The sequence below is a fragment of the Carassius auratus genome, unplaced genomic scaffold (genome assembly GCF_003368295.1).
Source record: "Carassius auratus strain Wakin unplaced genomic scaffold, ASM336829v1 scaf_tig00021960, whole genome shotgun sequence".
In the NCBI taxonomy this organism is placed as follows: domain Eukaryota; kingdom Metazoa; phylum Chordata; class Actinopteri; order Cypriniformes; family Cyprinidae; genus Carassius; species Carassius auratus.
Window position 1 is genome coordinate 98395 of NW_020525147.1, and position 26102 is coordinate 124496.

The 26102-nt window shown below is 38.6% G+C and overlaps 1 protein-coding gene across 1 annotated transcript; it reads left to right on the top strand.

Annotated features, from left to right (window-relative positions):
- Positions 1-541: 541 nt before the first annotated feature.
- LOC113077202 (olfactory receptor 146-like) lies at positions 542-1483 on the top strand. The gene has a single exon (XM_026249657.1). The coding sequence runs from the start codon at positions 542-544 to the stop codon at positions 1481-1483; it is 942 nt and encodes a 313-aa protein (XP_026105442.1).
- The last annotated feature ends 24619 nt before the right edge of the window (positions 1484-26102 follow it).

A 26102-nucleotide genomic window follows, 5' to 3' on the forward strand; every position in this document is an offset into this window, starting at 1 on the left:
TTTAGTGACTGTGTTCATGGCAACCTCTTGTCTATTTAATTCCCCTCTTGGGTTATGACAGCATCACAGAAACCTCTTTGAACCACATATTTAAAGGCAAAAGCATGTAAAGTTTCTTAAGAGAAAACTAATTTTAAATTGATCTATCCTTAAAATAAATATAAAGAATAGGCTGCTAATCAGTTAACTTGACAACTTGAAGTGATCTGTCAACAATCTTGACAAAACACAACAATATTTCTTCAAGGTATTACTTTACTTTAGCCACAACAGATTCCAGGTTCTTTTCTTGTACAAAAAAAAAAAAAAAAAAACTTACACTTTTAAAGAAAAGAATGGAAAACATCAGATGGAAACCAAGCGCAGGAAATGTTATAGTTAAATTTTACTGCTTACAGCAATGTTGTAAATATATATATATATATATATTTTATCATATTATACAGTTTTTTTTATATCATATACTCTTCAATTAATTTATGCTATTAACGACATTGACATGTTTGTTTGATGCTGTTTATAGGTTTTTATAGAGCAACTAATGGACAACCTGACATTCACAAACACCATTCTCCTCATGGAAGGACTGAAAGTTGCACCTCAGTCCTCCTATCCCATTTTCATCTTGCTTCTGTTGATTTATGTTTTTACAATGGGATGTAACATTGGACTTATAATACTGATCTCAACAGATAAAAATCTGCATCATCCTATGCATTTTCTGTTCTGCAATTTGCCACTGAACGATATACTAGGAACCACTGTCATGTTGCCACGCTTACTACAGGATATTTTAAGGGAAGTCTCAGAGCGCTACATGACATATGTGGAGTGTGTTGTTCAAGCATATTTTGTACACATATTTGCGGCCGCAAGCCACTATGTGCTGATGATCATGGCCTTTGACAGATATGTCGCTATATGTAATCCACTGCGATACACAGCCATAATGACCAATAAAATGGAAGTAAAACTATCAGTATCAACCTGGGGGCTGTCAGTACTTATAGTGTCTATTATGTTAGGTCTCACTATAAGACTGTCTCGCTGCAGATCTAAAATTGAAAACCCTTACTGTGATAATGCTTCACTGTTTAAACTGTCCTGTGAAAGTGTAGTCATTAATAATGTGTTTGGAATTATTTATACTGTAATTGTTTTTACTTTCTCACTTGGGTCTGTATTTATAACATATGGCAAAATAGCTACTGTATGCATAACCAGCAAAAACAAAGCAGTCAACAGAAAAGCCATAAAAACGTGTGGCACTCACATAGCTGTTTATATAGTCATGTTTGTTTCCTGTGCAACCACGGTTTTTCTCCATCGTTTTCCTGAATACTCTGAAAGCAGAAAACTAGCTAGTATAATGTTTCATATAGTACCACCAGGATTAAATCCTTTAGTATATGGTTTACAAACCAAAGAAATAAGACAAAAGTTTATAAAACTTTGGTACAGAAATAAAGTTAATCTGAAATAAATTAATTAAAAGGAATGCCTGAAATGTGTATATATATATATATATACCTTTATTAACAAAATAATCACAATCCTGTTTTAAAATGTTCTTAAAATGTAATTTAGTAACAACACACTGATGTCTCTTGTTCTGTCAGATATACGTTTCAACATTTAGCCAATTTAACCCCTAACCTGTCACATCCCAGCCCCAGACACAACATGACATACCCAAAATAAAAAGGTTGCTGCTAATGAGTCTTTCTGACTCAACATAAATTTATAAAGCTGTTTGCAGTTCGTTATGATATTGGAAATATATCAGCTCAAACTTAAAAATGTAAATAAAATATTCAAAGTATAGTTTTAAACGTATAATAAATTGTGTTTCTAAGTATTTACCGCCACAACATTATGAAGCTACAGTCTATTCATGCTTCATTTAAAATATGAGGACATTCTCTGTAAAACTGTGCTTGTTATGAAACATTTTGTAAGACCATGTCATGTGTGTTTTAAAGAAGGCTAATAAAAAAAAGTGTACGGCCCTCTGTAAGCTCTCCTGCAAACTGCTGCCTTACGTCTGACCCGGCAAACTGCCCCATTCATGATACCATTGCTCTCACTTCACGAACATTTCACAATTCTGTCAGGTATCAAAAGTCTTTCTAAAAAAAAAAAAAAATGTTGTGCCCTTACGTCAATTATTTTGACAAAATACATCATAAAGCATAACTGCACCTTTTCTGCAGCTGCATGAGAGCTAACACTAGCTTGTAAAAAAGATAGGAGTAATTTTCTTATATCTTTAAAGTGCAGCTTCAAAACACTTCGAAACTTTTTACATACAGAGAACAAGTCATTCTGAAGAAACATGCATATTTTCATGAATTTCCAAAGCTCTGTGGATAACAGAAAATAATTTAAAAGAAAAACTATCAGACACCTGATCTCACTCTATCTCTATGAGTTTGAGGGGGTGAGTGGGTGCATGTGATGTCTCACTGCATCACTACATTGTACAAACATTACAGGTCAAAGCGATCTGATGTTCCATTTACCTAAATAAATAACCTAAAATAAAGTAAAATAAAATTGCTCATCGTCAAATGATAAATCATCAAATATGTATTTTTAGAAGACTTGGATTAAGCCACTCAAAGCTTGAAATAATGATTGCCTTAAAAAAAGTTGTAAATGGTAGTAAATTAGAATTAGAATAGAAATGCTATTTCCGGGTCCAAGCCTCTACTCATTTCACTTGAGAATACTATATCAACAGCCATTTGTGAGCACTATTTAAAAAATATTTGCAGGAGTCTCATTTTTCATGATATTTTATTCAGATTTGAAATAGAAACTAATGAGACATGTGGCTTTCAACCATTACTTTTTTAGATTGCTCCAGGACTCATTTCATGTATTTTTATATCAATATACAGTCAGGTCCATAAATATTGGGACATCGACACAATTCTAATCTTTTTGGCTCTATACACCACCACAATGGATTTGAAATGAAATGAACAAGATGTGCTTTAACTGCAGACTTTCAGCTTTAATTTGAGGGTATTTACATCCAAATCAGGTGAACGGTGTAGGAATTACAACAGTTTGTATATGTACATCCCACTTTTTAAGGGACCAAAAGTAATGGGACAGATTAACAATCATAAATCAAACTTTCATTTTTTAATACTTGGTTGCAAATCCTTTGCAGTCAATTACAGCCTGAAGTCTGGAGATCAATTAGACATCAGCGTACGCTGGGTTTCATCCCTGGTGATGCTCTGCCAGGCCTCTACTGCAACTGTCTTCAGTTCCTGCTTGTTCATGGAGCATTTTCCCTTCAGTTTTGTCTTCAGCAAGTGAAATGCATGCTCAATCGGATTTAGGTCAGGTGATTGACTTGGCCATTGCATAACATTCCACTTCTTTCCCTTAAAAATCTCTTTCCAAAGACACCAAAATGATGTTTGTAACACACTGAAGTAGGAAACTGTTACAATTATAAGTTAGGTAGAGCACTTTCATCTGTGAGTCCCATAATGGGACTGGCTAAAAGGTTAACATTATTTAAGATAAACATAAAAAAAAAAAATAAAAAAAAAAATTATGCTCAGTGCTCAGTGTCTCAGACACTAATATTTTAACTTTCCATCTGGGATTTCAGTATGGAGATAAAGGTTAGGGTTATAATTGTTTCAGTATTACATGATATAGAGATCGCTAACACATGTGACCAACTGGGCGGCAACATCATCAGAACGCAAAGAATTATGGGCATGTTTGAAATAGAATAGCAGGCTAGTGTTCTGGCATGAAAATAATGAAAAATTAGCATGAAAAACAGGATATATTCCTACAAAATGCAGCAGGCTGAAGAAAACATTGTCGGACCATACCGCTTAAAACTAAATCCTAATGCAAAGATGAGATATGACGAGAAAATAAAGAGAATCAAAGGACTCGATCCTTACGAGCAGAGAGACTGGTCCAGGTAACACCCTCCAGCCCGAAGGTCATGTGAAAAGGCTGTGTTGTGGTGCTTTTGCAGACAGTCTGAAGAGCTTGATGACATGTTTGCTTGCGATAATCAGAACTGTCCTATAGAGTGGTTCCATTTAGGCTGCGTGGGACTCAGCAGCACACCAGCCAGAGAAGAGTCATGTCTGATTTACCACCCACAACCTACCTCATACATTTTCAGTTTCTCATAATTTCTATGGACTCGTTATAATGTAAATGTATTAAATGTATTTACATGTTAATGTTTTACATGTTACATATGTAAAGAAACTGAAATTAAGTTGGTTCTTACAACTATTTAAGTTATGTAATTGTGTTTGCAACCAAAGAACACTGATTTTGCACAATTCTTCCTTAATACAGATAAAGGAGGCAGAATTTCATTCAATCTGTGTTTATTTTATTTACAGACATTCCTAAAAAACATTATATGTGAGAAGAGACATTACAAAATCTTTCGGAAAACAAACAAACAAACAAAAAAAAACATTTACATATTAGATGTGAGCATGGTGTATAATTCTATCATGACACCTTCACAACAATACTTGGACACATTGGTCAAAGCACAGCACACAACCACAATTTTATCCAGCAAAGTCTTCAGCTCAGTCTTATGAGTGGTGTGGACATTGCCCGGCAATGAGAGTGGATTCATAGGACCTTCCATCTCAGGTGGAGGTGTAGTGTCTGACAGTAACAATATAAAGAAATTGTGTCATATCACAACCTCTATTCCTAAGGAATCCAGATTAGCTATACACAGGGAGTAACATACACTACCGTTGAAAAGTTTAGGGTCAGTAAGATTTTAAATGTTTTTAAAAGCAGCATCTTCTGCTCACCAAGGCTGCATTTATGTGATACAAAAATAATAATAATAAAAACAGTAATATTGTAAAATTTAAAATGACTTTTCTATTTTAATATATTTTAAACAAATTTATTCCTGTAATCAAAGCAGGATCAGATTCCAACATTTCATTGGCAGGTTTGCCTGCAAACATAGTCACCAAATAAATTGCAATGTAGCCTAGATGTACAGCATTTAAAACTGATTAACGTTACGCTTTAGTACATTGGTAACTTAAGCTCATTTTCTAGCCATGTCATGCTAGTTAACAATTAACATTTACAGAGAGTAATTGTAACTTACCTTTGTGAAAATGCTTTGAACACACCATCATGTGTGGTGGAGTGTTATCGAAGGTAATCTTGGCTTCCTTACCGCTGCTATCCATGCCATTCGTGAACTATGGCTTGTACTATTATTTTTCCACGCTGGAAAACGATAGAAGGATATTCCGTTCTTAAGCTTTACGCCACTTCTATCGTGAGAACGACTATTGCAGTTTATAACACAGCAGGTAGAAGGCATCTTGAACACTGCGTTCTTCCCTCCATGCAAAGAAGTCTGGCGCCTAATGTTTGTGCCGCGGATTCCCAAAATGCTTTGCGTTCACCACTGGGAATTCGTCATGATGACGACACATTAGCGATCTCTATTGTGGGAGTATATTAGAAGAGTTTGTTGTTTGCTTGGGCCATCTGGACCCAGAAGCATTGAAGCATGATGTCAGATGTAACAATGATATGTTCTTAACCACTCCTACACTCAAAAAAATGACTCTTTGGCTGAACATGATTCTTTCATGGACAGTGGTTCCACATGTTTGTACCATGTTATTTGGACATGAATAAATCAAGTTATAAGGACATGTGTACTTTTAGTTGAGTTTACTCAGTTTGTTTTAGTTCATCCTACATGAAATATCTGAGTAGAAATAATATGTTTACATCATGTAGAACCACTGTCCATGCAAGTTTAGCCAAAGTGTTAAAAAAACATTAGCAAGTAAGATATAACTTTTCTTTACACATGATGTTAGTAGTTTGCAGTTTAAGGATGTTATTATGTGTACATCATGCACTAGTACTCCCCTTAAAGTTGCATTTTTTTTAAATTAAGTATTTTAGACTTTCATTTAACCAGGTCCTCAACCCAACCACAAGCTCCACACTTCACCACAATGGTAACTCGCACAAAATACACCAATATAAAGTCTTTTAAAATGCCCACATAATAGAGCATTAGACATGAAAAAGTCTCCTTATCACATTTTATTAAAGACTGCATAAAATAACACTTTATTTCAACATTTTCTCTCCCCATATCCAGTCCTGTGCAAAGCATGATGGGAAGAGTAAAACTTAGTTTGAAGTACTTGATTGAAACATGTTCTTTCAAAATGAAAACTTTTTGTTAAACCAACGAGTGACAGTTTTAAGTCAGTTTAACATGACACAATCATGTTGAAATGAAAAATAACCATTACAAAATAATGGCATTAATTCAACATGAATTGTTCAGGTAAAGTGAACAAAACTGAAAATTCATTTTTTAAGTGTATCCAACCGTGAATCTGCTATGAGCAAGAGCTGGGGTGGAGGTGCACCACAATAAAACCCTACCTTTTATTCAGTATCACATTTCACTTGGAAATACATCACAACACTGAAGTCAGTTGCAACTTCTGGTTCACGAGTACTTTAATGTAAAAAATAAAATTTTATTGAATGTATAAGCAGGGGAGTCATGCACTCATTATTTTTGAGGGGGCATGAGTTGGGGGTGGGGGTCATCATGTGAAACACAGCAGCCACAACAGCATATTGGCAAATTATTATTAAGCATTATGTATTTTATTTATTTATTTATTTATTTATTATTATTATTATTTTTTTTTTTTTATTGGAAACATTCCCAGACGTATGAACGCATGAAAATCATTATCTTGATTCTCACCTTCATAGATTATGTTAGATACTATGTGATGGGAATGTAATCTATTAACTATCCATAAAAACTGTTAACTTAAGTAAACTGTCATGCCATAACATATTTTTAATACGACTGACTTTATATTAAAAGTGAATTTAACACTGAAAGTAAATGTAATATAAAAACAAATAATATTTCATTGTACAGAGAGAGAGCAAATAACATTTAAATTATCAAAGAACAATTTCACTGACAGTCTAGAGTTAAATCGCTCACAAAAACTCCCATTAAAATCACTGAAACCGCGACACTTTGAAATCAATATCTTATTTACAGATTCGTACACACATCTACACTTTGTTGTTTTGACAAGAGAAATCGGCAGAAAGCGAGTGAGCGACTGAGTGAAAGAAGAACCGGCAATTTAGAGATGACGCATCTGAACACCTTTGATTGGTCATTGCATTCCTAAGCTGAACAGAATCTTGTGTTTGGTCATAATGCACAGTGTTGTAAAAATGTGTCTGGCTCCAGCAAGCGAACCCAGATCTGAATCTAGCAGCTGATGTAATGACTTGCTGAACATTATCGCGCCAGTGTGAATGAATCAAATATAGAAAATATTAATCTGCTATTTTTTGTCTTTTGGAAGCTGCATTAAATTTGACTCCCCTCTGTTATAACTTACAAGTACAACAATGACATAATCGTGTACTGTAATCGAATTTAGAAAGTTATACCTGTTGAACCTAGACAGTGTTCATCTAATAAAGATCTTCATCGCTAGCAAACAAAGATTTGCTTTCAATTCACTGCAGATCCAAAGCCATGTCTTCAATGCTCTTGGTGTTCTTAAACTTTCTGTTACAACTCTTGAGTGAGAACCACTTCAGACACTCAACGCGTGCGGCAGGGAACTGAAAGAATCATTCAAACTGATTTGCGAACCAATTCACTGGTTTGCCAACTGGTTTGATCAAGCATTTGAACAGAATTTACTCAAAATAATGAATCATTCACGAATGGGCATTGCCAATAGAAGAGTAGATAGCGAATTTGGAATAAACTGAAGCATTTGTAACTTGAATTGCATTAAGATAAAGTAACAAGAGGAGCGTCACCCACAGTAACGAAGTAAAAGTACAGATTTTTCCCAAAAAAAATGTACTTAAGTAAGAGTAAAATTATCCATCTTTAAATATACTCTAAAAGTATTTTTATATACTAAAAAATGTACTTAAGAAAATTTAACAAAGTAAAGGTAACTCGTTACTTCCCACCTCTGGAGTTGAACAGAGTGTTGGGGAAGCGTAGCACAGCTGGCATTTCAATGTGGAAACAACATCAAATACCATCGTTGAATCAACGTTGAATGACCCTTGTTGATATTGTGATGTTGATTCACAGTTGAAATCGCAACGTTGTTACAACGTTGCAATCGCAACCTTGTTTTACCTTCTTACCTTCATCATGGGTGAATTAAGGTTGTTCTGTAAACATTGGATTAACGTTGAATGAGGTGTTGATTTTGCAAAGTGAATCAATGTTGAACACACAACATTGTTTCACCGTCGTATCTTTCACCATGGGTAAATACACAATGGTACGTTCAATTAGTGCCTAGTTTGCATTTAGATCTGTACATTATGAAGGTTAAAAATCAAATGACTGGCTGCAATGGCATTACAATCAACTTCAATAAACTACCACGTTGAAATATTTTTACTTCACAGTTCAATAACAAGTGGGGATGGAAACAAAGTGCACAACACTATTCATTAAACACTTATTTAATCTATTCATATGAAAGTTTACAATATTAACAAATTATTCACAAGCAGTGTTTTTAGAGCCAGTTAAACTGTTTTAATCAGAACCCTAGCTATACTACATTGTATTTGGTAATACAAGTAAAATCAAATTAAGTAGATTTTTATTCAACTAAGTAAAATCACAACCTATCACAAAAGGTCAATGAATCTCTACTAGAAGTGCAATGTAGCAGATCAACAATTTCTTACCATTGTGCCAATAATAAGCTGGAACCTTGATGACTCTACAAGGGGAATGAAGAACTTATTTACTGAAAAGTTCTTAGAAGGCATAATTTAATTTTAAACAATTTCTTTAACCCAATGGTACTCAAACTTTTTATACCAAGTACCACTTGAGAAAATATTTGGATCTCTAAATACCACCATAATGACCAACAGTCAATTTCAGCAGCGTAGTAGGCCTTATCTATTCAGGTACAGGTCTGCACAGTTAAAAATTGAGGCAGGTTTATTCCTAATAAGAATGTTTATTGTTGTCAGCAACTTGAACACTGTAAATACACTGTTTGAACATCAACACTGCACTGTGCTTACATACAGTTAAAATAAAAACTTAAAGATTAAATTAAAATGTGTTATCACAAAAGTTACCTAACTGTAATGTACTTAAATGTAAAAAAAAAAAAAAAAAAAAAAACCTTACTCAAAGATTAAATTAAAATGTATTAACATTAATTTATATTTAATTTTGTGATTCCTCTGTGTACCACCAGAGGGCCACTGACACTTTGAGAACCACTGCTTTAAAGTTGCATTGTGTAATATTTACAACAATTTATTTACAGAAATACAATGTAATATACATAATTATTTTTTCAGATGTGTATAAAAACTTTTCTTAATGAACAGTTATGCTGTTATTACCTTAGATTGAGCTATTTCTATGGAAGTCACCACCATGTTTGTATAGTAGCCCTAAACAGATAAACTGCTCTACAGAGCGCATTTCGTCACTTTGTTGTTCTTGCGAATAAAACACTAACACAGTGATGAATAAGTACATTAACATTCACAATAACATTGATTTATTGAATAGTTAAGTAAATATAATTCCTTGATTTACCTTTGTAAAGAAATCTCATTGCTCTCTGCAGTCTTTACCGAAGACATCTTTACCTGTGTTGGCCACCATAGCTTCTCTAAAGGGAGGGGTTAGCAGGGGACTGAGTTGGGAACTGAGGGACTGAGAACATATCTGACCCTTCTTGTGTCCACAATACAGTTGTTGTTCTCCATTTACATGTCACGACTCAAATTCACTCATAAAAAAAAAAATATATACAGTATTGTTCAAAATAATAGCAGTACAGAATAATCAAGGTTTTTAGTATATTTTTTATTGCTACGTGGCAAACAAGTTACCAGTAGGTTCAGTAGATTGTCAGAAAACAAACAAGACCCAGCATTCATGATATGCACGCTCTTAAGGCTGCACAACATTCCACAATTCATTCACATTTCTTGGTTTTGCTTCAGAAACAGCATTTTTGATATCACCCCACAAGTTCTCAATTGGATTAAGGTCTGGAGATTGGGCTGGCCACTCCATAACATTAATTTTGTTGGTTTGGAACCAAGACTTTGCCCGTTTACTAGTGTGTTTTGGGTCATTGTCTTGTTGAAACAACCATTTCAAGGGCATGTCCTCTTCAGCATAGGGCAACATGACCTCTTCAAGTATTTTAACATATGCAAACTGATCCATGATCCCTGGTATGCGATAAATAGGCCCAACACCATAGTAGGAGAAACATGCCCATATCATGATGCTTGCACCTCCATGCTTCACTGTCTTCACTGTGTACTGTGGCTTGAATTCAAAGTTTGGGGGTCGTCTCACAAACTGCCTGTGGCCCTTGGACCCAAAAAGAACAATTTTACTCTCATCAGTCCACAAAATGTTCCTCATTTCTCTTTAGGCCAGTTGATGTGTTCTTTGGCAAATTGTAACCTCTTCTGCACATGCCTTTTTTTTAACAGAGGGACTTTGCGGGGGATTCTTGAAAATAGATTAGCTTCACACAGACGTCTTCTAACTGTCACAGTACTTACAGGTAACTCCAGACTGTCTTTGATCATCCTGGAGGTGATCATTGGCTGAGCCTTTGCCATTCTGGTTATTCTTCTATCCATTTTGATGGTTGTCTTCCGTTTTCTTTCACGTCTCTCTGGTTTTGCTCTCCATTTTAAGGCATTGGAGATCATTTTAGCTGAACAGCCTATCATTTTTTGCACCTCTTTATAGGTTTTCCCCTCTCTAATCAACTTTTTCATCAAAGTACGCTGTTCTTCTGAACAATGTCTTGAACGACCCATTTTCCTCAGCTTTCAAATGCATGTTCAACAAGTGTTGGCTTCATCCTTAAATAGGGGCCACCTGATTCACACCTGTTTCTTCACAAAATTGATGACCTCAGTGATTGAATGCCACACTGCTATTTTTTTGAACACACCCCTTTCAACTAATTCAACTAATTGCCCAATTGCACAGCCTTAAGAGCGTGCATATCATGAATGCTGGGTCTCATTTGTTTTCTGAGAATCTACTGAACCTACTGGTAACTTGTTTGCCACGTAGCAATAAAAAAATATATGAAAAACCTTGATTATTCTGGTTAGTCACATTGTACTGCTATTATTTTGAACAATACTGTATATATACATAAATTAAAATTAACAGTCAAATATTATTTAATTCTGGACAGACTGAGCAGTTACAACAAGCAGCAGCTTACAGTCAGCCGCCTCACTAACGGAAAGATGATAATATTGGTCATATTTTAAAATTTAGAAAGGCAAGAACCGTTTCATTTTCCAGTTTCCTGGATGACAGCCAGATTAACCAATCATGATCAAAGCAATAAAGTAAAACAACCAATTGTTTCAGCGTGATAAAGCAGTGAATTGAATTTAGTTGTATTGTTGTTAATGATAATATTTAACATATTCCTTTAGATTTTAGAATAGGTATAATGATTTAAAAATTGTAAAATGCTATTAAAATAATAATAATCTTAAATAATTTAATATAAATAATTTAAAAGGCAGACATTTAGCTGTTGAAGACATTAAGTTGATTCAACATACAGATTTTATTTTTATTTTTTTTTATTATGTTGATTTACAAGTGTTTTTGTTAACCTTTTTCCTCCATTTAGCATTAAACATTTTCAAAGTTCTTTCAAAGTTGCAACAACAACTGTCATTATTTCAATCTTGAATGTTGGTCAAGTACCGGCTGTTTTTCCACCATTTAGCATTTAACATTTTCAAACATTTTTTTTTATTTCAACCATATTTCAGTGTTGAAGGTTGGTCATGTGCCGGCTGTTTTTCAACCGTTCAACTTTAAACGTTGTATCAATTTTGTTTCAATGTTAAAACAACAACTGACCTTATTTCAACCATATTTCAATGTTGAAAATCATCATGTGCTGGCCTGGAGAAAGAGGATGAAGGGGTAGAGGGAATAGGATGATGGTCAGGTTAATCAGGGCATCTAGAATTGATGGCTCAGAGAGACTCAAGGTGGGGTACCGTCTCTATCATATATTGAGGACATACAATTAGGACCCCCAAAGTTGGGAAGAGCTGAGTTAAGCATGAGTTGGGATGTACGTAGATGGCCTGAGGATGCCGAGGCTAAATAGTTAAAGCATTCAATAGTTAATGCAGGTTCTTGTTTTTGTAAGCCTTTATTAGTATGAATGTTTGAGAATTAGATAAAGCTGGGCAATCATAGCCAGTGGTTGTTCATAGGAGAAGTTGATCCCTGACAAGTAGATTTGGAAATGCACATGTGGATCTTAGGAAGGAATGAGCATAAGATATTAAGTCGTGAATGGACAGTGGGTCGGTTGATGGAAAAGGAAGCTGATAGAAGTAATGGTAAGCTTTGAGACAGCTCCAGCCAGAGACGTATTCTGGAAAATATGCTTGGAGCAAGGCAATTAAGAATGGCTTCTTGAGAAGCATGTTTGGTTTCTGATCTGTGGTGAGACCGGAGTGGGATGAATGTTTATTCTGGAGCCAAGTCTAAATTTCTGGAATGGGAAATTAGATGAAGAGTTGGCTATGAGATTGAGGAATCCGGGTATATGAATTGCTCAGAGAAAGAATTGTTTTTGAGCAGAGATTAATTGAGCCAATGCATGAATTGCATAACTGTCAAACATGATCATGCCTTGTTTATAGTTTTGACTTCTGCTGCATAGTCTGATCGGATTAGTAGATTCAGACCATTCAACCCCCGAAGGATGGCTGCTATGACTATTGCATATATTTCATAATGTTGTGGAGACTGCTCTTGACTGTGAATTGAGGGAACTGAACTTCTGAGGCTGTTTGGAATCAACCCAGTGGCCGCCATATTAACTGCTGAAGCCTATTCAGAGTGTTGCATCAGTGTATAGTTGGATGCAGCCGGGATAAGAGAAGTAGTTATTATGGAAAAGAAATGTTGTTCCTTGATGAGAGGTGTTGTTGCCGGAGGTGCATTTACATTGCATGCTTATCTAAAGTGACTCTGTCGTTAGAGAAGGGATGGTTGCTACTTGTCTGGATGTCTGGATATTATCAATCTAATTTGACTAATCTGACCATTCAATTTAAAATCTTAAATCGTGAGTGCATAGACATGGGTCAAAACACAGCTCTTCCATTCTAATCAAAACATTAAACAGGTTCTCATTAAACAGGTGTGTGAATTTGCACGTACAATGTCAGACACTGTATTATGCTCTGGTCCCCTCCCTGCTTACCGTAGTGATGAGATACATTGACATTCAGCCATTGAGAGATGACAATCTGCTTAATGATTCCCGCAGAATAACATTGATTTCATAGATAATTGGAAGAGTTTTGGGGGTACACCTGACCCTCTTTTCTCTAGAAATATTGCACATAGTCTTAGAGTTTGCACTTGACTAACAGGGGTCCAGGTCGCGAAGCAGACAGACTGGCTAAATCCACAATTAATTCTCAGCACATACTCTTTCACCTAGAAATCAGAGACTGTCTCTGTTCCCCGAACTATATAATACAAAAAATGTCCAAACCAATGTAAGAATAACAATTTAATTGATGTTCAACAAATAAAAAACAGATGTAATATGGATAAACAAATGATAAAGCTTGGCTCATTAAATGTCTCTTTCTGTAAAAGCACTTTTTATAAATTATATGATCACTGATTATAACCTAGATGTTTGACAGAATCCTAGATAAACCTGATGAATACATTATTTTAAATGAGTCTACACCCAAATATTAATTTGATAAATATGAGCCATGTCCAAAAGCTAAAGGGGGAGGTGTTCCTACAGTTTATAAAAATATTTTCAGTATTTCTCAGAGGGTGGGCTTCAGGTATAACTTGTTTAAAGTAATGGTGCTTCATATAACATTATCCACAGAAACAAGTGTTAATGATAAATCCCCTGTGATGCTTGTACTGGCTACTGTATACAGGCCACCAGGGCACCATACAGAATTTTTTTAAAGAATTTGCTGATTTTATATTGGAGTTAGTGCTGGCTGAAGATAAAGTTTTAATTCTTGGTGATTTTAATATCCATGTTGATAATAAAAAAAGATGCATTGAGATCAGCATTCATAGACATTTTGAACTCTATTGGGGTAAGACAAAACGTGTCAGGTCCTTGTTACAAGTTTGGTAGAAACATCACTATTACCATAAAAGACTGCTTTGTAACTAATCTTCCTGATTCATCTCAATTCCTTAGCACATCCAAAAGCTCAGAACAACTTGATGATGCAACAGAAACTATGGACTCTCTTTTCTAGCATTTTAGATACAGTTGCTCCTTTATGCTTAAGGAAGATTAAGGAAAACAGTCTGATACAGGGTCTGAGTGCAGCTGGGGGAAAACAAAACTAGAGGTATGTCATATTGCTTGGCGTGAAAGTACACTATCCTACAGAAAAGCAGTAAAACTGCTAGATCTGATTATTTTCATCTATTTTAGAAGAAAACAAACATAACCCCTGGTATTTATTCAATACAATACTTAAATTAACAAAAATAAAGCATCAACAGGTGTTGACATTTCCCAGCGTCATAACAGTCATTACTTTATAAACTACTTTACTTCCTAGATCAATACTATTAGAGATAAATTTGTAACCATGCAGCTGTCAGCTACAGTCCGTCCACATCAGACAGTGCTCTATAGATCTCCTGAGGAACAGTTCCACTTATTCTCTACTATAGGAGAGAAAGAATTGTATAAAATTGTTAAATCATCTAAACCAACAACATATATGTTAGACAGTATTCCATCTAAGCTCCTAAAAGAGATGCTTCCAGAAGTCATAGATCCTCTTCTGACTATTTTAATTCGTCATTGTCATTAGAATATGTCCCCAAAACCTTCAAACTTCAAACCACCGCCGAATATACTTTGGCCTTTTGAACCCTTGCTGCTCAAACAGGCTGGGATGACGAACCCCCACTCTTCTACCGCAAAGGACTCAACCATGATCTACAGATAATCTGATATGCTCACGATGCACTCGTCTGTATTCACCCACCAAACCAACCGCTCAAAACTTCCCTGAGCCAGAGCCCATGCAGATCGGCATCCCACAACTATTCACTGTGGAGCGTGAGAAACGCTTGCAACAACATCTGTGTCTGTCCTGCGGGCAGGCTGGTCATCTAAGAGTTTCCTGTCCCACTCAGCCCTCTCATCTGAGTTCCACTGCGGTGAGTGCCAATCTTCACTCTTTTGGGGTACCAGTGGTCATTAACATTGAGGGGAGGATATTTGGTAGACTCTGGGGATGTGGGAAATTGCATTGACATCTCTTTCCCTGAAACTCGACATCCCTCTCCTTTCATACGTATCCTGGGTGGCAGAGACAGCGCTAGATGGTCATCCTTTGGGTTCAGGAAAGATAAAGTACATCACACCAGACATCCATCTACAAACTGGAGCTCTCCATACCAAACCTATTTCACTGTTCACCATTGAATCACCTCGGAATCCCATCATTCTAGGTCTACCCTGGTTTGAGAAACATAACCCACGCATATCACGGTCAACCCAAGAAATCGTTTGGTGGTCCCAATCCTGTCAAGAGCATTGTCTCTCCACACGTCAACAATCTACTCATCCCCATGAGGAGGAGCTCAAACCTAATGACCCATCAGGCCTGCTGCCCAAATATCAGGACTTGGCGGAGGCCTTCAGCAATACCAAAGCTTCCAAGCTACCATCCCATTGACCCGTTGACTGTGCCATCGACCTCATCCCAGGCTCCACTACTCCCAAAGGCAGAATCTTCCCTCTCTCTCAACCTGAGTCAGCAGCCATGAATAAATATATAGAGTAGAAACTGGCAAAGGGCTTCATCGTGCCATTCAAGTCAACAGTTTCAGTGGAAGGATGGAGGTCTTCAGCCTTGCATTGACTATCGAGCACTCAACGAAATCAGTGTAAATTTCCGTTATCCACTGCCTCTGGTCCCTTCAGCCCTGGAACAGCTTAGCAAAGCCAGGTACTTAACCAGCCTTGATCTACACAGTGCCTACAACTTGATTCGCATTCGTGAGAGGGACGAGTGGAAAACGGCCTTCTCTACAATATCTGGGCACTGTGAGTACCGGTTTATGTCGTTTGGGCTTGCCAGCAGTCCTTCTGTGTTCCAGGCTCTCACTAACGATGTCTTCAGGGATATGCTTAACCAATGTGCCATTGTCTACATCGACGACATCCTAATATACTCTAAATCACTGGAAATCCATGTCCAACAGGTCAGAACAGTCCTCCAGAGACTCATCTGGCACCAACACTATGCCAAATTACAGAAATGTGAGTTTCATCAAACACAGATTTCCTTTCTGGGTTACATCATCGGTGCAGAGGAGGTAGCCATGGATGAGAAGAAGGTAGAGGCGGTGTTAAATTGGCCTAGACCATCCACAATCAAAGAGCTCCAAAGGGTTTGCAAACTTCTATCAACGCTTTATAAGAAATTTATATCATCCAAACCCGAAACTTGAGTTCACGGTGGAGGTGGACGACTCTCTTCCCTGTGCCTTCTTCCGCAAACTAAATCCAGTTGAGAGGAACTATGATGTGGCAAATGGGGAACTACTAGCCATTAATTCCCTTCAAGGAGTGGTGTCATTGGCTGGAGGGAGCAAAACTGCCGTTCCTTTTACTCACCGACCATCGCAACCTGAAGTACATCTGTTCCACCAAACGTCTCAATCCCAGACAGGAAAGATGGTATTTATTATTCTCCCGCTTCAATTTCAAGGTAACCTACAGACCAAGAGCAAAGAATGGCAAGGCAGATGCTCTATCCCAACAGTTTGATCACCTGCCTAAATCTAACTCTATTTTAACCTATCCTTCCCTTCACAGTGATCCTAGCACCCATCCAATGGGACATCATGACGGAGATCTCCGAAGCTCAGGTTAACGACCCGGTATCGGCCAAATGTCCACCCAACTGTACCTATGTCCCTACAGAGCACTGACCAAGAGTGATACATTGGATACACCAGTCTCCCAGCGCTCGCCATCTGGGCTTCAACGCCTCCAGAGAACTCGTCACCAACTGCTTCTGATGGCCATTGCTCCAGGCCGATGTTACCCAGTTCATTCAAAACTTTCAAACTTGGAACATCACAAAGTCCACACATCAACAACCAGCTGGTCTTCTCCAACCTCTGCCAATACCCAGACAACCTTGGTCCCACATTGCAATCGACTTTGTAACCAACTTACCCAGCTCAAACAGTTTCACCACCATACTCACCTTAATCAACTGCTTCTCTAAGGCTTGTCATCTGGTTCCTCTCCCCAAACTGCCTACTGCCTTTGAATCAGTTGAAGCCCTGCTCCAGAATGTAATTCGATTATACGGTCTGCCTGAGGCTATTGTGTCAGACCGAGGTCCACAGTTCACTTCCAGCCACCTTTGTTTCCCTGATCGGGTGAGCCCTCTGAACTTCCCGCAGTTGATGAATGGCTGAGAAGGAGCGAGGAGACCTGGAACTTAGCCCATGTGCACCTTCAACATGCGGTCCGAAGAGCCAAGGAACAGGCGGATTGTCACCGCAGAGCTGGTACCTGCTTCACTCCAGGTCAGTGGGTCTGGCTGTCCACCAGAGATCTTCGGTTCCGGCAGTCCTGCAAGAAACTCAATCCAAGGTGCGTGGGTCCCTTCCAAGTCATCCGAGAGATAACCCCAGTATCATACCATTTAGCATTACCTGTCAGTTACCGTATCTCACCCACATTTCATATCTCCCTGCTTAGGACCGCCGGTGGTCCTGGAGGAGAGAGGGACCAGGAGGAGGCCACTGAGGAGAGAATACCCTTCCCATAACCATCGATGGCGAGGAAACCTATCAGGTGCGAGCTATATTCGACTCACGATGCAGAGGCAGGGTCCTACAATACATTATTGACTGGGAGGGATACGGACCGGAGGAACGATCGTGGGTCAATTCAAAAGACATCTTAGACCCCAACCTTACCATGGAATACCAACTAGATCACCTTGACCGACCTGCTCCCCAACCCCCTGAAAGACCTCAGCGCAGAGTTCATGCTTGCTTTGGGAGCCGCTGCCGGCGGGGTGTGGGGATTGTTGGAGCTCTGTTACGACTTAGGCCTAAAATCTAATAGAAAGTTGCCTATGCCCTGGAATGTACCAAACTGATGAGAAACACATGGTCAGACATACATTGAGGGCCTGTGTTTCTCATAAATCAAGCAGAGGGCCTCTCCTCTCTAAGGATGTATGAAAAGTGTAGTCTAAAAGAAAAGTTTGACTATGTGGAACCGCCCCATATAGTGTATATAAGGAGAAACCAAATAACATTCGAGAGATCTGCTTGCAAGGAGCTCTCGGCTTTGTTTTGCTTAAAATAAAGTATTTTCTTCTGAGAGAAAAATCCCTGACTGAGTTTGATTCTTTGGAGAACCGGCAAAAGACACCACAGATTTGGCACCCCAGATGGGACTGGACAAGAGTAGAAGAGTGGACAGCCGCTTTTGAGCTGACTGATGATCAACACAACCGGGTGGCCACCATAAAATAAGGTAAGCATTTTAGCTTATAAAATACGTTTGTGTTAGTTGAGGTCAGTTCTGAGTGGTAAGGACACTTAAAATCTACTCTTCCAAATTAAAAAAAAAAAAAAAATAGGATATCTAAATTGAAAAAGGGGTTTTACTCTAGAAGAAATAACTGCATGCACATATTTGGTTTATTAATAGGAAAGCCTTGGAAGGTAACCTTGATTTAAAACAAAAATGGTGTAGGCAAAAAGACATTGTATGCAATGGTCTGTGTTTATTGGATAGCTGGGCCTAGGTAAGGACAGTGATAAACGGATAAGCAGATTAGTTAAGAAAGTATAAGTGAAATTCTTGAAGGTCAGAATAGGTGGGCCCTTAAGGACGCTCTAGGTAGAGCGAGCTCTAGGAAGAGCTGTGTTTTGTTATGTGGATGTAACTGTGTCCGGACGAATGAATGTGTGAACGATGATGAATGTATGAACAAATAAATTCCGTATTGGGTGGGTAAGGGTCGAGCACCGTTCCTGGACCGTCACTTCGGTGTGACCTGGCAGAATTGGACTCGATCCAGATCCACTTGAGAGGGATGAATGTATGATGAGCCTTGATAATAAAAGGACAATTAATGACTGATTATCCCTTAGATAAAGGGAAAAAGTATGCAAGAATAAGCACTCTGGCTCAATAAAGAGTGTAGCAAGTGTGAATGAGTTTAGGAAAATAGTATCAATAAAGTTTGAACCGAGATCTATAATAGAGTTTTGAATTTTGGATGTCTGTGTGAAAGGGGAGAATATTTTCTGAGCCCAGTGCAGTGGGAGTGAGAGCAAGGGAGAAAGTTTCCACATTAAAGTTGTATTGCATGTGTTACGAATAGATTCGCATGTTGCCAGGGTAATCAGCAGCGTGTGTGTAGGTTATCTTCCTGTCTGTGTCTCCCTGTCTCTCTCTCTCTCTCTCTCTCTCTCTCTCTCTCTCTCTCCCGCTGTCTCTTTGATTGATTGTAGGTGTCGCTGATTGGGACTGAGCTGGTTGGTGACTGGAAGGATCGCGGCAGTATTTAAGCCACCCGGCGGAAGGAAACGTTGGCTCCCCGCTCTCCTGCCGTTTTTATAGTTGATCTTGCGGTGTGATCCGTGTTAGCGATAGATCGCTGTTGTAGACATTTGTTGTCAACCATTCACTCAAATAGTGGCTTGATTGTTATATTGCTTTATGTCCCGTGTTTCGCTCCCCCTCCATGTTTAAGTGGCGCTTGGTAGGGAGGTGGCTGCCTGTTTGTTATGTTCGTTTTCTCCTGTTTATGTTGGCAGGGAGGTAAGCATTTGTGTTTTATTTGTTATTTGATTTTCAGGTTAGTTTGAATATAAAATTAGTTTTGTTTATTGTAATTTACTTTGGCATATTGCCCCTCCCGAAGTTATGATGTTTCTTTTGTTTATTTAATTGAATAAATTTATTATCTACCCTTTAATTCCTGTGTGGTGGTTGAGATTAACGGGGATGAGAGCGGGGACCCCAGGGATCTTTCCTAGAGGGATCCCTGTTAATTGTTACGGGTTACTTTTATTAGGTCTTTGAGTAGACCTTTTAGTTAGTCATTCGTAACAAATGGGGGCTCGTCCGTTTTTTTTTTTTTGGTTATTTTGAACAAATTCTTAACGAATGTCTAAAAAGGACCGTGATTTAACTGTTTCAGTAGTTAAAAAAAAAAAAGTAGTTTATCTTGTTGGTAAAAACGTAAAGAGCATTAGTCAGTATGGAGCCAGATATCGGAGCGTTTGTTTCCAAACCTACTATACAGCAATTTAATGCATTTCGTAAGAAAGATCTTTTGCAAATTGCTGAAATTTTGAACATTTCTGTATCAAGTGCTGCAGCTAAAAAAGTAATTAAAACTGAAGTGTACGCTAAACTTGTTGAACAAGGTTTTTTGTTTGCAGAAGCTGATTTAGAGGGTGAAAAGGGAAAAAGTGATGGAATTGAAATGGCTGGAGCAATTGATATTACTTCATCTAAATCAGATCCTATGCTTCTTTTTAAATTAAAAGAGCTAGAATTACAGATTAAACGACAAGAGCATGAGAATAGTAGACTACATTTGCGTTCATCCTTGAAGGTGCGTTACCTTTTTCAAATGAGACCTATACAGGGACGGATGTTTTGGTCCGTGGAATAGAGTTGAACTGTTTAAAGGTCCCACTTCATACTGTGTTCCTGACGTCTGATCTAGTTTCAGGTCCTGTAAAAGTGGGAGTACGTTCAAGACTACCTGTAGAAGGTGTGAGTTTAATTTTAGGAAACGACCTGGCTGGTGGCAAGGTGTTTCCTTATCCGATTGTGACAAGTACTCCTGTTTGTGATAGGGAGCTTGTTAGTCAATTCCCGGCAACATTTCCAGTGTGCGTCGTTACTCGTGCACAAGCACGCAAAAATGAGGATGTAATTGATTTGTCTGACACTTTTCTTGCTTCTCCAGGTTCCCCTGTTGAACTGACTCTATCTGTACACCCCACTGTTGTTGAAGTCGATAGTAAGAGTAAGTCTATTGATAAGGGATCTTCCTTGGTGATGGGAAGAAACCAACTTGGTATTGCCCAGAAAGCTGACGCTTCCCTGACACGTTGTCTTGAGGTTGCAAAGAAAGGGGAAGGAGAGAATGCAGATGAGGTGCAGTATTTTTGGGATAGAGGTGTACTGATGCGTAAGTGGTTGTCTCAGGATGCTAAGGAATTTGGTTTAAGTGCGGACTACCAGATTGTTTTACCTACAGGTTATCGAGCTACAGTTCTTAAACTTGCTCACGATCATTTATTATCTGGTCATCTGGGCAGTAATAAAACATTCAAGCGTGTGGCTAAGTATTTTTATTGGCCTGGTTTAAGATCAGCTGTGTCAAGATACTGTCGTTCATGTTATAGTTGTCAACTCGCTGGTAAGCCCAATCAAATTATTAAACCGGCTCCCTTGCAGCCTATTCCGGTGATGGGAGAGCCATTTGAGCGTCTTATTTTAGACTGTGTTGGCCCTTTGCCAAAGTCAAGAGCTGGTTACCAGTATATCCTAACGTTAATGTGCTCAACAACACGTTTCCCTGAGGCAGTGCCATTACGTAACCTTAAAGCAAAGACCATTGTGAAAGAGCTGATTAAATTTTGTTCAACATTTGGTCTGCCTCGCGTGGTTCAGACAGATCAAGGTACAAATTTTAAATCTAAAGTGTTTGAACAATTGTTGAATGGAATTTCTGTGAGTCACGTAGTGTCAAGCGCTTACCATCCCCAATCACAGGGCGCTCTCGAACGATTTCACCAGACACTCAAATCCATGATGCGTGCTCACTGTGTTAAATCTGGTAGGGACTGGGCTGATGATCTTCCTTTTCTCTTATTTGCGATTAGAGAAACCGTCCAAGAGTCATTGGGTTACAGTCCTGCAGAACTCATATTTGGCCACACGGTTCGTGGGCCGTTGAAGTTATTGAGCGAGCAATTGGTTGCTGATAACGTTCCGCTGGTTCCTGTGTCCGAATATGTTACGTCATTTCGTGAACGACTTCGCAAGGTATGTGAGAGAGCGAAAAGGAATTTAGCAGAGTCTCAGGCTGATATGAAGGAGTATTATGACCGTAAATCTGTCGCTCGTTCGTTTCAGCCAGGCGAGTCAGTTTTGCTGTTACTGGCTGCCCCAGGTTCTGCTTTGAATCCCAAATTTTCTGGTCCTTATACAGTGACGAAGAAGTTGTCCGACACAAATTATTTAATCTGTACGCCTGATCGTCGGAGAAAGACGCGTTTGGTTCATGTCAATATGATTAAGCCTTATGTGAAGGATGACACTGCGTCAGCTGCTCTTGCAGTGAAACCGAGTGCTGTTGTTGCATTCCCGTCTGTGGTAGATGTTGATGATGTCGAACGCGGGTTTACCGTGTCTTCTGGTCGTTTGTCGAACTCTATAGCCTTGAAGGATTTAAGTGTTCAGTTAAGCCATCTAGCTCCGAATCAAAGAGCGGATATTGTTGCATTGATTGCAGAGTCACATTCACTCTTTGGTGATATTCCGTCACAGACTACAGTTCTGCAGCATGATATCGATGTTGGCGATGCGCAGCCTATAAAGCAGCATCCTTATCGGCTTAATCCCAAGAAACGTGAGTTGATGAAAGCAGAGGTTGAGTATTTATGTCAGAACAATTTTGCGAGTCCCAGCCAAAGTGCGTGGAGTTCGCCTTGCTTGTTAGTCCCCAAGTCTGATTCATCGGTGCGCTTTTGCACAGACTATCGTAAAGTTAATGCAGTAACGAAACCTGATTCTTTCCCACTTCCCCGTATGGAAGACTGCATTGATCGTGTTGGTCAAGCAAGATTTGTAACGAAGTTAGATCTTTTAAAGGGATACTGGCAAGTGCCCCTTACTCAGCGTGAGATTTCTGCTTTTGTGACTCCTGACGATTTTATGCAGTATTCCGTCATGGCGTTCGGGATGCGCAATGCACCATCGACATTTCAAAGATTGATGAGAATTGTATTGAATGGAGTTAAGAATTGTGAAGCGTACTTGGACGATATTGTGATCTATTCTTCTAGTTGGGAAGAACATGTGAGTTCTCTACGTGAAGTGTTTTCACGCTTGGCCAATGCTTCCCTGACACTGAATCTGGCCAAATGCGAGTTTGCTAAGGCTACGGTAGTGTATTTGGGAAAGATGGTAGGACAAGGTCAAGTACGCCCAGTTGATGCAAAAATTTCGGCTGTTATGGAATTTCCTGTCCCTAGAAATAAAAGAGAACTGCGCAGATTTTTAGGTATGGCAGGGTATTATAGAGGTTTTTGCCGTAATTTTGCCAGTGTTGTTTCCCCATTAACGGATCTTCTCAGCACAGCTCGAGTTTTTGTGTGGATTCCTGCTTGCGAGCAAGCTTTTCGGGCAGCTAAAGATTTGCTGTGTAACGCTCCTATCCTCTCAGCGCCGGATTTTGGACGCCCGTTCAAGTTGGAAGTAGACGCGTCTGCTACTGGGGCAGGTGCCGTTCTCATCCAAGAGAGTGAACTCTGAATTGAACATCCAGTGTGTTACTTCTCGAAGAAGTTTACGCCCTGTCAGTGCAGGTATAGTACGATCGAGAAGGAAGCTCTTGCGTTACTTTTAGCATTGCAGCAGTTTGAGGTGTATTTGAGTGGAAGTGTTTCTCCAATTGTTGTTTACACTGATCACAATCCTCTGGTTTTCTTGGCTAGGATGTGTAATTCGAATAAACGATTAATGCGTTGGTCATTAATGGTGCAAGAGTTTTTTTTTGGATATCCGACACAAGAAGGGCTCGCAGAATATTGTTGCCGATGCGCTGTCCAGAGTTCATGGTGCTGAAGTGTAAGATTTTGTATTGTGATACAAACTTTTTGTTTGTATCTTTTTGGTGTGGAGGTGTTACGAATAGATTTGCATGTTGCCAGGGTAATCCGCAGCGTGTGTGTAGGTTATATTCCTGTCTGTGTCTCCCTGTCTCTCTCTCTCTCTCTCTCTCTCTCTCCCGCTGTCTCTTTAATTGATTGTAGGTGTCGCTGATTGGGACTGAGCTGGTTGGTGACTGGAAGGATCGCGGCAGTATTTAAGCCACCCGGCGGAAGGAAACGTTGGCTCCCCGCTCTCCTGCCGTTTTTATAGTTGATCTTGCGGTGTGATCCGTGTTAGCGATAGATCGCTGTTGTAGACATTTGTTGTCAACCATTCACTCAAATAGTGGCTTGATTGTTATATTGCTTTATGTCCCGTGTTTCGCTCCCCCTCCATGTTTAAGTGGCGCTTGGTAGGGAGGTGGCTGCCTGTTTGTTATGTTCGTTTTCTCCTGTTTATGTTGGCAGGGAGGTAAGCATTTGTGTTTTATTTGTTATTTGATTTTCAGGTTAGTTTGAATATAAAATTAGTTTTGTTTATTGTAATTTACTTTGGCATATTGCCCCTCCCGAAGTTATGATGTTTCTTTTGTTTATTTAATTGAATAAATTTATTATCTACCCTTTAATTCCTGTGTGGTGGTTGAGATTAACGGGGATGAGAGCGGGGACCCCAGGGATCTTTCCTAGAGGGATCCCTGTTAATTGTTACGGGTTACTTTTATTAGGTCTTTGAGTAGACCTTTTAGTCATTCGTAACACATGGGTGGACAAAAAAGGAAAGAGAAGCAAAACTAAAAAGAAAGAATTATTGTTAGAAATAGTTATCTAAAAAGTGATAATAAAATAGAGTAAATAAAATAGATAGTCAAATAATAATATAAATAAAAAAGTGTAAACGCATGAGACAAAATAAAAAACTAAATTCAAAAAGGTATGACACATAGTAAAGAATAAAAAGTAGGGTGAAATGGGTAAAAATAGTTAAATTAAGTGAAAGGAAAAGAAGAGATTGTAACCAAGTGACTATAAAACTAAAAAGTTGATTTTTGGTGGTAATAATATAAATAAAGATATGGCAGCCACACCAGTGGAAATAATTGGATTAAAATATCCACTGTGTAAAGAGCAAATAAACAAAATCTCAAAAAAATGGCAAAAGAGAACAAAAAATATGACGACAAAATGGCCAAAGGAAGGGACATTTGATGTAGCATTGTGTGAGGAAATGGAAACTCTGATAAAAAACTATAAAACTAAAAGCATCAGTATGAAAAGAGAAACAAAGAGGGAAAAAGAGGAAGAAGTAATTGCTCTGTTTAAAAAAGAAGGTGAGGATATGTTGAAGAGTATAAAACAGGCCAGGAAAGTCCTGAAGGGGGCAGAGAAAGATAACATGAGAAAAGAAAAGTTATTTTCAGAGCCTCCCCCCTATCTGCCAGTAGAAGGAGAGTTCCCAATACTCAAGGGAACCGTGGAGGTAACAGGAGAACTAGAGTTAGAAGGGCAGTTAGAGAAGGATGAGGAAGATAAGCCAGCTGTAAAAACACAGAGGCAACCCAGAAAGGAAAGTGCAGAAAGTTTGCAACTTGATTGTTACAGGCAAGCATGTACAGCATTAGAAAAAATGAAAGCTAATCAGGAAGATAAAACCTGGTTTGAGGAAAGATTAGAAAGAAAGAGGAAGAAAGATAGAGATATTGTAGCACAAGTACAAGCTTTGGAAGAAGAAATGGAAGAGAAAATTAGAGAATCAGGGAAAAAGATCAGAGAGGTAAATAAGTTGGAGAGAGGAAAGAGTAAGTTGTTCTATGGTAGTGAGGATGAGAATCAGGCAGAGGAGTTATTTGATAACGGTAAATGGGAACAGGGCAGAGATAAAGGGACACTTAGACCACTGGCCGCACAGCTCCCAATTTTAATCAAGGGTGAGCAGGGACAGTATGTCCCCTGGGCTTCACAGGACCTCGAGGGGCTTGTCACTCGCCTTCCTGATATTCATGAGGGGGCAGGGAAATTCATTAGAGTGTTTGAAGAGGAA

What these genes read in the sequence shown, in the direction of transcription:
- LOC113077202 (XM_026249657.1), top strand. Translation starts at nt 542, where the DNA reads ATGGACAACCTGACATTCACAAACACCATTCTCCTCATGGAAGGACTG.